The following is a 15,305-nucleotide window of genomic DNA, read 5'->3' as shown; positions in this document are numbered from 1 at the left end:
TTGGGTTATACACATATAAAGAAAATCAATGACCCCCGGGGCGGGGCCAATTTTGACCCCAGGTCTTTTATTTGAACAAACTTTGTAGACACTCACTAAAAGATGTTTCATGCTTAATATCTTAACTCTAGCTATTTGGGTTTTTTCAAAGAAGATTTTTTTAGGTTTTTGCTATACACATATAAGGAAAATCAATGACCCCCGGGGCGGTGCCAATTTTGACCCCAGGGCTTTTATTTGAACAAACTTTGTAGACACTCACTAAAAGATGTTTCATGCTTAATATCTTAACTCTAGCTATTTGGGTTTTTTCAAAGAACATTTTTTAAGTTTTTGCTATACACATATAAGGAAAATCAATGACCCCCGGGGCGGTGCCAATTTTGACCCCAGGGCTTTTATTTGAACAAACTTGGTAGACACCTATTAGAACATGTTTGATGCTAAATATCTTAGCCATAGCCCTTTGAGTTCTTTAAAAGAAGACGTTTTAAGTTTTTAATATATGCATATAGGGAAAATAAATGACCCCCCGGGGCGGGGCCAATTTTGACCCCAGGGCTTTTATTTGAACAAACTTGGTAGACACTTATTAGAACATGTTTCATGCTAAATATCTTAGCTCTAACTCTTTTGGTTCTTTAAAAGAAGATTTTTTAATTTTTTACTATATGCATATAGGGACAATCAATGACCCCCTGGGGCGGGGCCAATTTTGACCCCAGGGCTTTTATTTGAACAAACTTGGTAGACACCTATTAGAACATGTTTGATGCTCAATATCTTAGCCATAGCTCTTTGAGTTCTTTAAAAGAAGATTTTTTAAGTTTTTTCTATATGCATATAGGGAAAATCAATGACCCCCCCGGGGCGGGGCCAATTTTGACCCCAGGGCTTTTATTTGAACAAACTTGGTAGACACCTATTAGAACATATTTCATGCTAAATATCTTAGCTCTAGCTCTTTGGGTTCTTTAAAAGAAGATTTTTTAAGTTTTTACTATATGCATATAGGGAAAATCAATGACCCCCCGGGGCGGGGCTAATTTTGACCCCAGGGCTTTTATTTGAACAAACTTGGTAGACACTCACTAGAAGATGTTTCATGCCAAATATCTAAGCTCTACCTCTTTTGGTTTTTTAAAAGAAGATATTTAAAGTTTTTTCTTTCGGTTGCCATGGCAACCAGAGTTCTGCATGGAATTAAATTCTTTGAACAATTTTTAAAGGTGACCACCAAAGGAACATTCCTGTGAAGTTTGGATGAAATTGGCTTAGTGGTTTATGAGGAGATGTCATTTAAAGTAAAAGTTTACGGACGGACGACTGACGGACGGACGCCGGACGAAAAGCGATCACAAAAGCTCACCCTGTCACTTTGTGACAGGTGAGCTAAAAATAGGGCAAATTTTAAGGCAATTTTGAAGAAATTTTAGGGCTAAAATTAGGAATTTTATGGTAGGTAAAAGAAATTTTAGGGCCAAAATTTGGAATTTAATAACTAAATTATGGCCCCAAAAGACCATGACATGGGCTCAACTTTGCATATTTGACACAAAAGTAAGTAACTCACAAATAATGTTCTAGTTCAATTATAACAAAGGTGTCTACCAGTGTTCCATAGTCACCGTGAATAAATGGATTCACTGGTCAACTGCCTTTAACTGCCTAATATGAATAAGAGCTGAAAAACTTAACTACATTAAAACATAACAAGAATGAAAACATTTTTAAAATTATGAGTATCCTGGAACAACAAATATTCAATTAGTTAAACTGTTATTTGCCAATAGTAAATGGAAGGAGAAAATATGCTTTAAATTTATTCTAGCTATAAATGCATAAAAAATTTATCAACATTTATTCAAGGTTGGTACATTTTGAACAAGTCTTGATCTTTCTTAAAAAAACAATAAAAAAGATATGACCCACTCAGGTCATTCCCAGGAATATTTTAACCTAAATTCAAACACCACTGAAGAATTTGTTAAAGATAGTTAAATAAGGGCTACTAAAAATTGTAGAAAATTTCACAGCAGAGTCAATCTATTCAATGATTTTTAACAGTTTTTTTTTCCAGATTTTAAAAACACATACACTAAATGTTATAACATATTTACAGTAATGTATATTGCATTGGTATGACTTATGTTAATGTGTACAAAAAGGGCAGCTGAAGGTGTCACTTCTTAGTATGCTAATTGGGGTGCAAATGGTATAAGCATCCAATCATTACAGCCAATTTACCATACCCACTTATATTACCAAATATGAAAACTTGTCTAGATCTGCCAGCTGGTATCCCTTACAAAAGATCTATTCTACAGTCATCACTTGAAAATAACTTGATTACAAATTAAGATTTTATGAACAAGAGGGCCATGATGGCCCTGAGGTCGCTCACCTGTATATAGCCCCCCACCCCCAGGGCCAATTTTTACCCAAGGGCTTTTATTTGTTTATTTGAACAGACTTGGTAGACACCCATAAGAAGATGTTTCATGCTAAACATCTAAGTTCTAGCTCATTGGGTTTTTTAAAAGAAGATTTTTTAAGTTTTTACTATACACATATAGTTAAAAACAATGACACCCCTGGGGCAGGGCCAGTTTTGACCTCCGGGCTTTTATTTGAACAAACTTTGTAGAAATTTACTAAAAGATGTTTCATGCTTAATATCTAAACTCTAGCTATATGGGTTTTTTCAAAGAAGATTTTTAAGTTTTTGCTATACACAAAAAAGGAAAATCAATGGCCCCCGGGGCAGGGCCAATTTTGACCCCGGGGCTTTTATTTGAACAAACTTTGTAGACACTGATTAGAAGATGTTTCATGCTTAATATCTAAACTCTAGCTATATGGGTTTTTTCAAAGAAGATTTTTAAGTTTTTGCCATACACATATAAGGAAAATCAATGACCCCCGGGGCAGGGCCAATTTTGACCCCAGGGCTTTTATTTGAACAAATTTGGTAAACATCCATTAGAACATGTTTCATGCTAAATATCTTAGCTCTAGCTCTTTGGGTTCTTTAAAAGAAGATTTTTTAAGTTTTTACTATATGCATATAGGGAAAATCAATGACCCCATGGGGCGGGGCCAATTTTGACCCCAGGGCTTTTATTTGAACAAACTTGGTAGACACTCACTAGAAGATGTTTAATGTCAAATATCTTAGCTCTAGCTCTTTGGGTTCTTTAAAAGAAGATTTTTTTATGTTTTTACTATATGCATATAGGGAAAATCAATGACCCCCTGGGGCGGAGCCAATTTTGACCCCAGGGCTTTTAATTGAAAAAACTCGGTAGACACTCACTAGAAGATGTTTAATGCCAAATATCTTAGCTCTAGCTCTTTGGGTTCTTTAAAAGAAGATTTTTTAAGTTTTTACTATATGCATATAGGGAAAATCAATGACCCCCTGGGGCGGGGCCAATTTTGACCCCAGGGCTTTTATTTGAACAAATTTGGTAGACACTCACTAGAAGATGTTTCATGCCAAATATCTTAGCTCTAGCTCTTTGGGTTCTTTAAAAGAAGATTTTTTAAGTTTTTACTATATGCATATAGGGAAAGTCAATGACCCCCTGGGGCGGGGCCAATTTTGACCCCAGGGCTTTTATTTGAACAAACTTGGTAGACACTCACTAGAAGATGTTTCATGCCAAATATCTAAGCTCTAGCTCTCAGGGTTGTTTAAAAGAAGATATTTAAAGATTTTTCTTTCGGTTGCCATGGCAACCAGAGTTCTGCATGGAATTAAATTCTTTGAACAATTTTTAAAGGTGACCACCAAAGGAACATTCCTGTGAAGTTTGAATGAAATTGGCTCAGCGGTTTATGAGGAGATGTCATTTAAAGCAAAAGTTTACGGACGGACGGATGCCGGACGGACGGACGCCGGACGAAAAGCGATCACAAAAGCTCACCCTGTCACTTTGTGACAGGTGAGCTAAAAAGGTCCCCTACATAAAGTCTGATGAAATTTAGTGGTACCTTTAAATGCACCTGAGACTGAGGTAAATGGTAAAACTCTGTAGCAAATAAAAAATATAATTTGCTTGGAAATTTTTATCTCTATTTTAAACAAGTGACTATTTTGATATAGTCAAAGTCAGACAATTTTCATATTTAAAACAAACAGTTTCTTATTGTTTTTCTGATAACATCTGGCAATTAATCAAGTATGGCATTTCTGCAGGTGTTGAAGTAAATACAACTTAAGACTATATGCAATTTAGTCAGACATGACATCAGTGCCAATGACTGTGTTAAAATTCAGGTTTTGATTGAAAAATGGTTGTATCGGGATATATAAAAGATAAAAAAATAGGAATTTCAGTGAAAAAATAGGGCATTTTTAGGAATTCCCTTTGAATTTTTCATTTTTTTAGGAATTTTAGCCAAACTGAAAAAAATTAGGATTTTTTAAGGAATTTTAGGGACACTGGAACCTATCAACAACAAATGAGCCGCGCCATGACAAAACCAACATAATGGGTGTGCAACCAGCATGGATCCAGACCAGCCTGCGCATCCGCGCAGTCTGATCAGGATCCATGCCGTCTGGATCCATGCTGGTCGCAAACCCATTATGTTGGTTTTGTCATGACGCGGCTCAAATACCTCATCAATTACAACAATATGGTATGACTTTAATAATTTAAAGATAGCCATGAACAAGTGAGGGAAATTATCAGTTATTTACTGACACTAGTCGGTTAATGATTGGAAATATCCAGTATTCACTGAAATATCCCCTAATTTAATCAATCCTATTATTTACTGAAATGATCCTATTATTGATTGAAATTATTCAGTTATTTACTAAAGCAAATATCAAGTTGTTTTTTATTATTATTATTATTTTCATTCTGAGGAAGCTTATACTAAATAAGTTTAAACAAGAACTTTGTCTATAGGACACTGGTGCCACAACATTCCACTTTATTGTTACTCACAGCAAGACAGCAGGGTGGTCAAAAGCAAGCCTTTATACCCCCTCCCACCCTTCACTCAAATCAGGGGCACAAAAATAAAAGACAAAATATATCCTGTAGATTACACATATTATCATTTTTATCATAGTAATGCAGCACTTCAAAGCCTTATATTTATGCAAGAACCATGAAAATTTTTTTAGTACAATCAATGTTTGTTAAGAAATCTAACCTCTGCCCTGTGATCTGTAGAGGTATTGCACTAAGCACTGTCCTAGGACCCATTGTTTTAACTGCACAGCCCACAGCATGGTCAAGTTCTCCTTTGTATGGAAATCTTACACTGTCTCTTAGTTCAGCTATTGTTGACAAACTCTGAAACCATGGTAACATGATATTTTATTTCACATAAAATGATGCGTTATAGTGTTACAAATCTATTTTTTATACAGACAACTCATGAAGAGGTAAAATACTTTCTATTTTTCAAGTAAATTAAAACTTAAAGATTTGAAGAAAAAAGACTGACCATACAAGCGATCTATCCATAGCAATGCAAACATTTTTGTTTCTCTATCTAGTAAAGAACTTTTCAAACATAAAATACTAAGAGTAAACTAAAGGGAAGCTGTGACTAAATGATTCAGGTATCTTTCATACAACCACAGGACTGCGGGTTCTACTCTTTAAAAATACTTGTTAGTTCACAGAAGCTAACTTGAAACTTCAATTTCACAAAAGCATGATGGTGTCATCACAATTTAGCTAAAATTAACATGCTTAAACTAAAATCAGGATAAATTAAAACATCATTTCCAACATAAGCTTACCTTGGTAAATGCTGCAGGTGACTGTTTGCCTAAACTCTGAAAAAGTAAGTGGAGATTTATGTTATATTTTGTTGATATAGGCAGAAAAAATGCGTGGTTTACAACTGGTATACATTTTATATAAAAAATCTCTTGAACATTTTGGCTTGATAATTCACCCATGGGAAGTGTTAAGCTGATTTCAAACACAAAGTTTTTGGCTTACTAATTCAACTGTAAAAAGATTTTAGTTCTATAATTCAACCATAGAAACCATTTTGGTTTTATAATTCAACCAAAGAAAGTATTTTGACTTTATAATTCAACCATAAAAAGTATTTTGACTTTATAATTCAACCATAGAAAGTATTTTGACTTTATAATACAACCATAGAAAGTGTTTTGACTTTATAATTCAACCATAGAAAGTATTTTGACTTTATAATTCAACCATAGAAAGTATTTTGACTTTATAATTCAACCATAGAAAGTATTTTGACTTTGTAATTCAACCATAGAAAATGTTTTTGACTTATTAATTCAACTTTGGGAAAATTACATAATTGGAATATTCTTACCTGATATAATACGGCAAACATTTGAAGTACAAGTCCCCATGAGGCGTGAAACTGATATCCAAGTCCACTCTCTATTGCCTTTATTATCTTATGTATAGATGTATTACCTGCCTCTGTATTTAACTGTGGTGCCAAACTCTCGGCTAATAGGGCAATACAACTGCTTATCACACACTGTAAACATAAAATATAAAAAATAAACAAATGTAAGTAGGTTTCATTACAGTTCTTCCTTATCATGTGCTTTTTTCTATAACTTTTCAATACTGCTCTGTTAGAATAAATTTAAATAAAATACATAAATATATTGTGAGTTTTATTGACACAATAATAATCACAAAAGTAATATTTAACATCTTTTCAAAAACAAAGTAGCATATCTCCAGAATCATGAACAATTTTTGAAAAGTAAAATGGTGTGCAGGGAACGGAGGAAGTAATTGACACATTACAAACAACATTTACAATCCATGTAAATTACAGAAATGAGGTCAAAATATGCAAAAATAGTAGAAATACAGTGATAAATATTGCAAAATCAGTCATAAATCCCACAAGACATGTAAATTATTACTTGAATCTTTTTACTTTTCTTAAAATCTTAGTATTATATTTTTTTGAAGTATGTTGGCTTATCTGGAGGCAAGCAGCTTTAAGTGATTAACAAGTAAGTAGACAAATCAGTAGATAACTTAATTAACTAGATGGTAGACAATTCATTCATCAGTACACAGCTTATTAACAATTAGACAATTTTTAAAGCACACTATTTAATTAACTTGTAGACAACTTAATAAATTATCCAGTAGATGACCTAGTTAACCAGTAGAAAACTCAATTAATTAACAAGTACACAATACTTAATTCCCTAGTAAACAACTTTATAAATTTACCAGTAGACAACTCTGTTAATTGACCAGGCCAGTAGACCACTAAATACTTGTAATATATGGAGTAAAGGGTTAATACTTGTAATACAAACCTTCAATGATTTAGCAGCAGCTTGTGTAATTTCTGGTTTTACCGACAACAAACACACCATTCCAGCGGAGAATAGTCGTGGTAAATGACTTATACAAAGTTTCCCATCCAAACTGAAATAATGAAAGTGATAAAATATGTTTGATAATATCACGGCAAAACATTTGTCTAATGAAATTTCTGACCTTCTTTATAATCAATATTAAGTTACATTCCAAGTTGCAAATAGAATTTGTTTTCCCAATAGATCAACAATTCAACAACAAAATTCCAAAACAAACCAGTAATGCCAAAAGGTGATTATTGCTGTATAATCTGTCACCAGTTTTCAGCTTAGCAATTTTTTTAATACTCAGGACTAAAGGCTACCATTCAAAATTATGAGGAAAATGCTCATTAAATTTCTTATCCCAATGGAATGGGCCATGCTTCAAAAATTGCTGAAGAAAAGAACTGTAAAAGCTAAATACTGTTCAGGAAACTTAATAATTGTAACTTTTGTCAGTCCTGAAAGAAACTTTTAAAAATAAAACATAAAATAAAATTTAACTCACCTTGATAAATTTACATGTGCTGTTTCCATGACAACTAGCCAAGCTTGTGTTGGCTGGACATCGTTTTCTGATGGCTGGTAATCATACAAGGCCTAAATTATAAAATCAACACATGTAGCACAACTTTTATAAATGTTTTTGAAGTCCAAACACTCATCAAAAACATTTGCGTTTTTTGTAATTTTCCAAAAAAAAATAACTCTATGTCACCTAATCACCTAACCAAATCTAGATTTGTTTTGTTTGGTTTTACAGCACACCAACACAATTTAGGTTATATGGAACCTAAACAGTGAAGATGATTTTGGCTAACCTTGGATATAAAAAACTAAAATCAACATCAGGTGTCAAAGCCACCTCACCTGCTGGAACTAAGAGATGCATAGACTCCAGTAATTCAAACCCATTTAGTCGCCTTTTACTATCATGCAGCCTCGAATTTGGTTGCCTCAAAAAGCAACCCCTCAGCAACAAGGTATAACAAAATCTATACATCAAATACATGTAGTTAGAGCATGTGAGCCTTTGGGCAGCTTGGTGCATGTTAAACTCCTACATTTCTCTAACTCTCACAGAATAACTTTCAACATAATTACCCTTTTTCTAACTATACAACAGATAATCTACTTACTGTTATAATTTGTGCATTGAGCTCAGCTGGTAGGGTTTCAGGTTTAGGTTTTGCCTGGAACAAACTGTGCAACACCTGCATACTGCTGGCAGTTACCATCTGTGTATATCAGATATATAACCATATATAACATTTGTACATAATATTAAATCATTTCTCTTCTTATACTGCATGTCTGTAACTTCAATTTTCATTGAACTATTGTGACATTTAATTTCTTTAATTAATATATGACTTTTGCATTTTGTGAATTTTCATTTCAAATCAATTAAGCAGTTATGCAGTATCATAAGTTTGTTATACTTCTAAGATGTAATAGGGTACAAATCTCCATTAATAAGGTAAGTATTCTCAAGAACATTGTATATGTCAATCTATATCGAGAATAATAGCATCGCATGTATAAACATTTTATTTCACACTAGACTTGTGAATCAATCATGAAAAGATTTTTTTTGTGTGATTATCTATTTTATACATGCATGTCTTTACAATCAAATAAAAAGAAAAGGTTGTGTACATACCACATTGCTAAGGGTCATAACTTTGAGTATAGTTTCACATACAGTTTTCACACTGTTCTGAGGAAACACAGGAAGAACTTGTTTCAACAAGGATAATGTATGTAACGTATCTATAGCCTCTCCCATACCTAAAATCATATAATATACTTCATGATCCTTAGATTCTTTATACAATTTATTCATAATCTTTTACACATCAATTCTTTTAATACAGTGAAAGTTGAGAAAACCGGACGGCTTTCGGACCGAGGGTTTTTTCCCGGTTTTCTCAGCGGTCAAGTATTCTCAATGTCCCCGTCAGCTGTTCAGGATCCTATGTACCGAGCAATGACTTACAAAGGATGCTGTATATTTGATTCATGATCATGTGTATGTATATTGCTAAATGATAAAAATACAATAAAATATTTTTTAATTATTTTTGTCCTATTATTGCATATAAATACAATAAAATTTTGGATTTAAACCAACAGCAGTTACCTCATAACCATAAAGTCTGATTACATCCGTATATGCATTTGGGTAATGGATAATGATTTAACGAACATAGTTTACTTTATTTGTTTATAATAATGCTCCCATTGTTAATATTGCCGATACCATATTTTTCAGATAAAGGTTTTTAAATTAGGTCTCGACAAAGTTTCACTGTCTTTAAATTTATTTAACTTTGTCACTTATAGACAGTTCTCGTCGAATGCTTTTAGGCCATGGAATAGAACTTAGCACCAATAAATGTTGTTCCACTGCGTTGTCATTTTGGGAAATGAATATACAAAAAGCCACGCAATATAAAAATACTCTTTTCTTTATTCATTACCAATTCATCGTGCATTTTGGCATTTATATAAAACAGTAAAATCTATGCCTTACAATAAATCAAACTGAGAAAAGAGACATAATTAACAAATAAGACAATCAGTGTTCCATTACAGCTCAGGTAGAGTTTTAGACACAACCAATTGACAAGTACACAAAGTTATTCACACCTTCGTCGTCCGGTATTGATAGGGTAATTGTCTATATAATTGACTTTGTAGTCCCCTATTAACTGTCCGATATTCGGTTTTTACAGATTCCGGTATTGTCAATGTTTATGCAATAGTTTAAAGAAGAGAAAATTTGGGACTGAATAATTTGTCCGGTATTTAGAAAGTTCCGATTTTCACAGCCTCCGGTTTTCTCAAATTTCACTGTATTAGATTGATAAGAGTATATTGTCAGAGTTAAGAATATTCCTGAAACTCAAAATTGTGAAGATGAAATTGATCAAAAGTTCATGCAATATACTTAACAGAATAAATAAATGTTATATTAATTCATTTTCTAGATAATAAAGGTTTTAACCCTTTTTAGCAATGACAGGAAAGTGGAATCACTTCAAAGTTGTTACAGATTAATTGAAATAAATGTTTTGTCCTTGATTTATAGCTCTGGGGTTAGTATCTCGAAGCTATCGTTATATTTGCGTTAATGAACGTGCTGACGATTGACGGAAGGTTGGTGAACGAGAGACTAGCGCGGGTATCTCGAAAGCGATAGTTAAGTAATCGTTCGTTCCTTACTCGTTAGTTATTAACGATTGAATTATGTAAACATTTGAATACCGCGAACAGTGTGTTCAAGCAGGAAGGAATGGTCGTAACAAAACGTAAACCAAGAAAAATTGCAAATGTTGAAAATTCCTATGAAACTGACGTGATTACTATTGAAAGGTAAAAACTTTAAATAGAAACAGCAAGACTAGTAACTGAGGGAAAACGACTGTAGACTGACGATTGTGCAGTAAAGGCTGCAAGTGGAAATCAGACATTTTAAACACTTTACTAAGTCAAAACAAATATTCTGGCCGAGCTTCTTCTCAATACCCTCCCTCATTTTTTTCAGGCTACAGCAATTAACATGTTTCAGGGTGTAAGTATACGCTCAAGATTCAAACTTGAAAAATGTTGCTTTCATGGATGAAATATTGGAATTGCAAATATCTAAATGAATGTAAATAGCGAACATTCAGTCGTCATAATGTCTATTTTGAAAACTAGTAGTCTGTTTATTTAAACACATATCAGGACAATAAATTAAGATTAAAGTTAGTCCATAACTCGGCTTAGTATACAATGTAAACGCTTAATCTCACCATAATTAATCTAGAATTCTTTTTTCTTATGTAAGTTAAAAAACGATCATGATATACCAGTGACAATGTTTATTTCTATGATATTGATGATGATACAACGACGACAGAGAGGATGGTTTAAGTTTTAAAGAAATATTAAGATGTTTTTCGTTTGAGTGAAATATAGAATATGTTCACGAAACAATATAAATTTCCATATATTTTCACGAGCTGGAAATCTTAATTTTACTCTTTAAAAAGAACTTCCGATTTCGAAGCTTTATAAATTCGTTATAAATATTCCTGACAAGTATATGGCCGTATATAAACGGTAGTTTGCAATATCAACCTCGCCTGACGGCTCGGGTTATATTTACAAACAACCGTTTATATAAGGTCACGTCACCTGTCTAATATTAAAAAATATTATTTTCAGTGGATATTCACTAAGTTCACTTCAGTGTTGTTATATTTTTCTGGTCCTTCGGGATCATTGATGCCAGCACTATTAAGTGTTGAGAATTGGGTACCGCTCAAGCCGGTGCGAGGGGGCGTGAGGGATGTTGCACGTATTCATTATGTCTCATGTACAGACTCAATCAAACCGAGTCAGCAGTTCTCTTGTAATTTTGTTGTGACTAATGCTTCCGAGGGATCACTTTGTTTCCAGATTTTTATGTAATCTTCTGTTAATTTATGGATAAATTTTCATTTTGTCTTTAACAAAGGATTAAGAAAGGATTATGTATTACAAATTTAAATATAGCAAGTAAAAATATAACAGCTGGTGTTGGCAAGAGCAAAATATTTCAATCTGTTACGTTCAACAAACAAAATTTCCATATATTTCATGCCTCTCTGTTGTACTGATTTTTGCAGCGTAACGTAAAGCATTTTTCTTCATGTCATTAAATCATTACATCACAGGTAACTTTTCGAAATATAATTCTGTAAAAAGTACCGAATTTTGTTACATTTTTAACATTATGTACATGCAAATATTTATTTATATTGTCTTGTGCAAAATTACACATTTCAGAGTTTATTCCTTTCGATGCTTCAGTTATTATATGAATTTTTTTCATCTGCATTTAAATTTACATCTTCATGTAAACAAAAAGAGCTCTTACATATGTTTGATATGTGAGAAAAAGAAATAAAATATCATATTTATGTAGGTTCATCATTTTTATCAATAAGGTGATATAATTCTCATTTTTTTGTGTATTTTAAATTCGAAGTATACTTCCTTTTGTGCCAAAGTGATAGTAACGAGAGCTATACGACACCTTCAACGCAACCGTTAATAATTGGGCATTTTAACGATTATTCGTTAATTACGAGAGTTTCGAGATACCAGTAAAAACCTTAACGAGAGGCTTACGACAGTCGTTATGCTAACGATAGCTTCGAGATACTGACCCCAGATCCATGCTGCAGTCTGTTCTTGTCATTAATTAGAGCTAGAAAAATTATTTTTCCCAAGTTCGATTTAAAGTAATACCGATTCTGTAAAGGTCATTTGGCAACTTTTCTGCAATGCTGAAGGAGGAAAATTCTGGTTTCTCTCAATGTATTATTTCAGACACATGCACACATTTGAAAAGAGCCACAGTCCTGCTGTAAGTTATCTGAATTGTGGCAAACAATAATGTACTTTAAAGCATTCACACCACATACCTCCTGTGGCCTCAATGACTTGTATACAATGTTTGGCTGTCATGGCTGCAGCAGGGTGATGTGACGGGGAATTGTCTTGTAGCATAAATAAACTTCCCTTTAATACAATACATACACCTTGCTGTGCTGTTCTCCTTATCTGTAACATAACACTTCTTTGTTTTATAATAATAAACGAAGTATATGTGTGTTGTGTGAATATATCAATCAAAATATTACATGTCAAGTTTCAAATAGCATAGAAAATGAAAATTTTGATGGGCATTATAAGATCACCTTTGGTTTCTTGTGAGTTATGAATGTAAGAAGTCCCTTGTAGATTTGTTGTGTGGAGGAGTTGTTCCATACAGCACGTTCTTGTGATCGTAACACAAATGCCAACGATGTAATCAACTGTAAATAGACCATAATTATAAATTTTTCATATTAAGTAATGCAGAACTAACATGAAATTATCACTATGCCCCTTTAAATAATCAAAACATAAAAAAAGATTATGCAGCATTTTGGACTTTATCAAAATATAATTCATCACAAATTGGCAATGTCATTGTAGATTTCTATCTCTGCAATGTAAATAAATGATAACTAGGACAATGCATTTACAAAAGTAAATGCTTCCGGACTGAACAATTTTTTAAATAAGTATTTCTAACGTCTAGTCTCAGAAAATCATCATCTAAAAAAGTGGTAAAAGATGAATGGCATGGAAAAATTATAAGCTAGGGCTTCAACTTTAACTTGCAAGTAATACATACTTGTTTGATATAAGATTGATGCAATTAAACTGGCAGTATCATAGAGGTATAAGAGTAATACATGTCAACACCAGGACACATTTAACATTAATTCATTTAGTCTATTTAGTCTATCAGTTTCGGTCAACAATTAAACTTCAACAGGACAAAAATAATTCAAAATATTTTCTCTGAAGTATAATAAGAACAACTTACAGATTTAAGAAGAGAAGTAGCATCTTCATCAGCATACTGACCCATCAAATCAAGCAAACATTTTGAAACCTCAGAAAATTTATTCCTCAATACTGGAACTGGTACTCTGAAAAATATTACATTCTGATTCAATTTTATGTACATTTAGTTTAATTCATGAATATTTGAAGTGTCACACATACCTGTGAATAAACAAGCAAATTCGTTGAATTTATATCCCCAGCCGAGTACTGGTTATTATTAACACAACAACTGAAGACATAAGGCTTTATTTATATATTTATCATGGGGTAAACAGTAATATTCTTAGGACAATCATAATAAATATTCAGGGCAATAACAGAGCCTTAGTGTTAAATAGTAATATCTGGACATGGCAATGAGATGTAAATTGCCTTTTTGTATCTATGGTTCCCTTAAAGTTTTGTTGAAATCAATACAGCAGTTGCAAAGAAATAGCCATATTGCTCTATATGTATACTACATAACTAATCAAGGGCCATAACTCTGTAATGAAGGGTCTGGTCTGAACAAGGCAACAAAGTATGCACATCTCATCTTGGTATTAATGGTTCCCATAAAGTTTAATTGAATTCCAGCAAGTAGTTGCAGAGAAGTAGCTCTATATGCATACTGCATAACTAATCAAGGGCCATAACTCTGAGTTAGTGTCTGACCGGAACAAGGCGATGATATGCGCATCTCCTCTTGTTTTTGAAGGTTCCATAAAGTTGGCCCTATTTGCATACTGCATAACTAATCAAGGGCCATAACTCTGAGTTAAAGTGTCTGACCAGAACAAGACGACTATATGCGCATCTCCTCTTGGTTTTGAAGGTTCCAATAAAGTTTCGATGAATTCCAGCAAGTAGTTGCAGAGAAGAAGCATGGAAATGATTATTTCTCTATATGCATACTGCATAACGAATCAAGGGCCATAACTCTGAGTTAAAGTGTCTGACCGGAACAACGCGACTATATGCGCATTTCCTCTAGGTATTGAAGGTTCCCATAAAGTTTCATTGAATTCCAGCAAGCAGTTGCAGAGAAGAAGCATGGAAATGATTATTGCTCTTTATGCATACTGCAAAACTAATCTAGGGCCATAACTCTAAGTTAAAGGGTCTGACCGGAACAAGCCAACAGTATGCGCATCTCCTGTTGGTATTGAACGTTCCCATAAAGTTTCGTTGAATTTCAGCCAGTAGTTGCTGAGAAGTAGCACAGAAACAATTATTGCTCTATATGCATACTGCATAAGTAATCAAGGACCATAACTCTGAGTTAAAGTGTCTGACCGGAACAAGGCGACGATATGCACATCTCCTCTTGGTATTGAAGGTTCCCATAAAGTTTCATTGAATTCCAGCCAGTAGTTGCAGAGAAGTAACGCGGAAATGATTTTTGATCTATATGCATAATGCAAAACTAATCAAGGGCCATAACTCTGAGTTAAAAGGTCTGACTGGAACAAGCCGACGATATGCGCATCTCCTCTTGTTATTGATGATTCCCATAAAGTTTCATTGAATTCCAGCC

The 15,305-nt window shown here is 33.4% G+C and overlaps 1 protein-coding gene across 1 annotated transcript in view; it reads right to left on the bottom strand.

Annotated features, from left to right (window-relative positions):
* Nucleotides 1-15,305, bottom strand: part of LOC132753457 (RRP12-like protein) — a 52,330-nt gene that overhangs the window by 30,557 nt on the left and 6,468 nt on the right. The window contains exons 5-14 of the mRNA XM_060743938.1: nucleotides 13,767-13,872; nucleotides 13,090-13,206; nucleotides 12,814-12,952; nucleotides 9,018-9,145; nucleotides 8,494-8,592; nucleotides 7,863-7,954; nucleotides 7,310-7,421; nucleotides 6,328-6,501; nucleotides 5,771-5,806; nucleotides 5,173-5,315 (exon numbers count right to left, since the gene is read on the bottom strand). Of these exons, the coding sequence (XP_060599921.1) occupies nucleotides 5,173-5,315; nucleotides 5,771-5,806; nucleotides 6,328-6,501; nucleotides 7,310-7,421; nucleotides 7,863-7,954; nucleotides 8,494-8,592; nucleotides 9,018-9,145; nucleotides 12,814-12,952; nucleotides 13,090-13,206; nucleotides 13,767-13,872 (1,146 nt within the window). The remainder of the gene's footprint in view (nucleotides 1-5,172; nucleotides 5,316-5,770; nucleotides 5,807-6,327; nucleotides 6,502-7,309; nucleotides 7,422-7,862; nucleotides 7,955-8,493; nucleotides 8,593-9,017; nucleotides 9,146-12,813; nucleotides 12,953-13,089; nucleotides 13,207-13,766; nucleotides 13,873-15,305) is intronic.

This window comes from Ruditapes philippinarum, unplaced genomic scaffold (assembly GCF_026571515.1).
Source record: "Ruditapes philippinarum isolate M1 unplaced genomic scaffold, ASM2657151v2 ctg4252_1_1_1_1, whole genome shotgun sequence".
Taxonomy (NCBI): Eukaryota; Metazoa; Mollusca; class Bivalvia; order Venerida; family Veneridae; genus Ruditapes; species Ruditapes philippinarum.
Note: the sequence above shows the minus strand (reverse complement) of the source record. Positions and strands in the feature narration are given on the sequence as shown.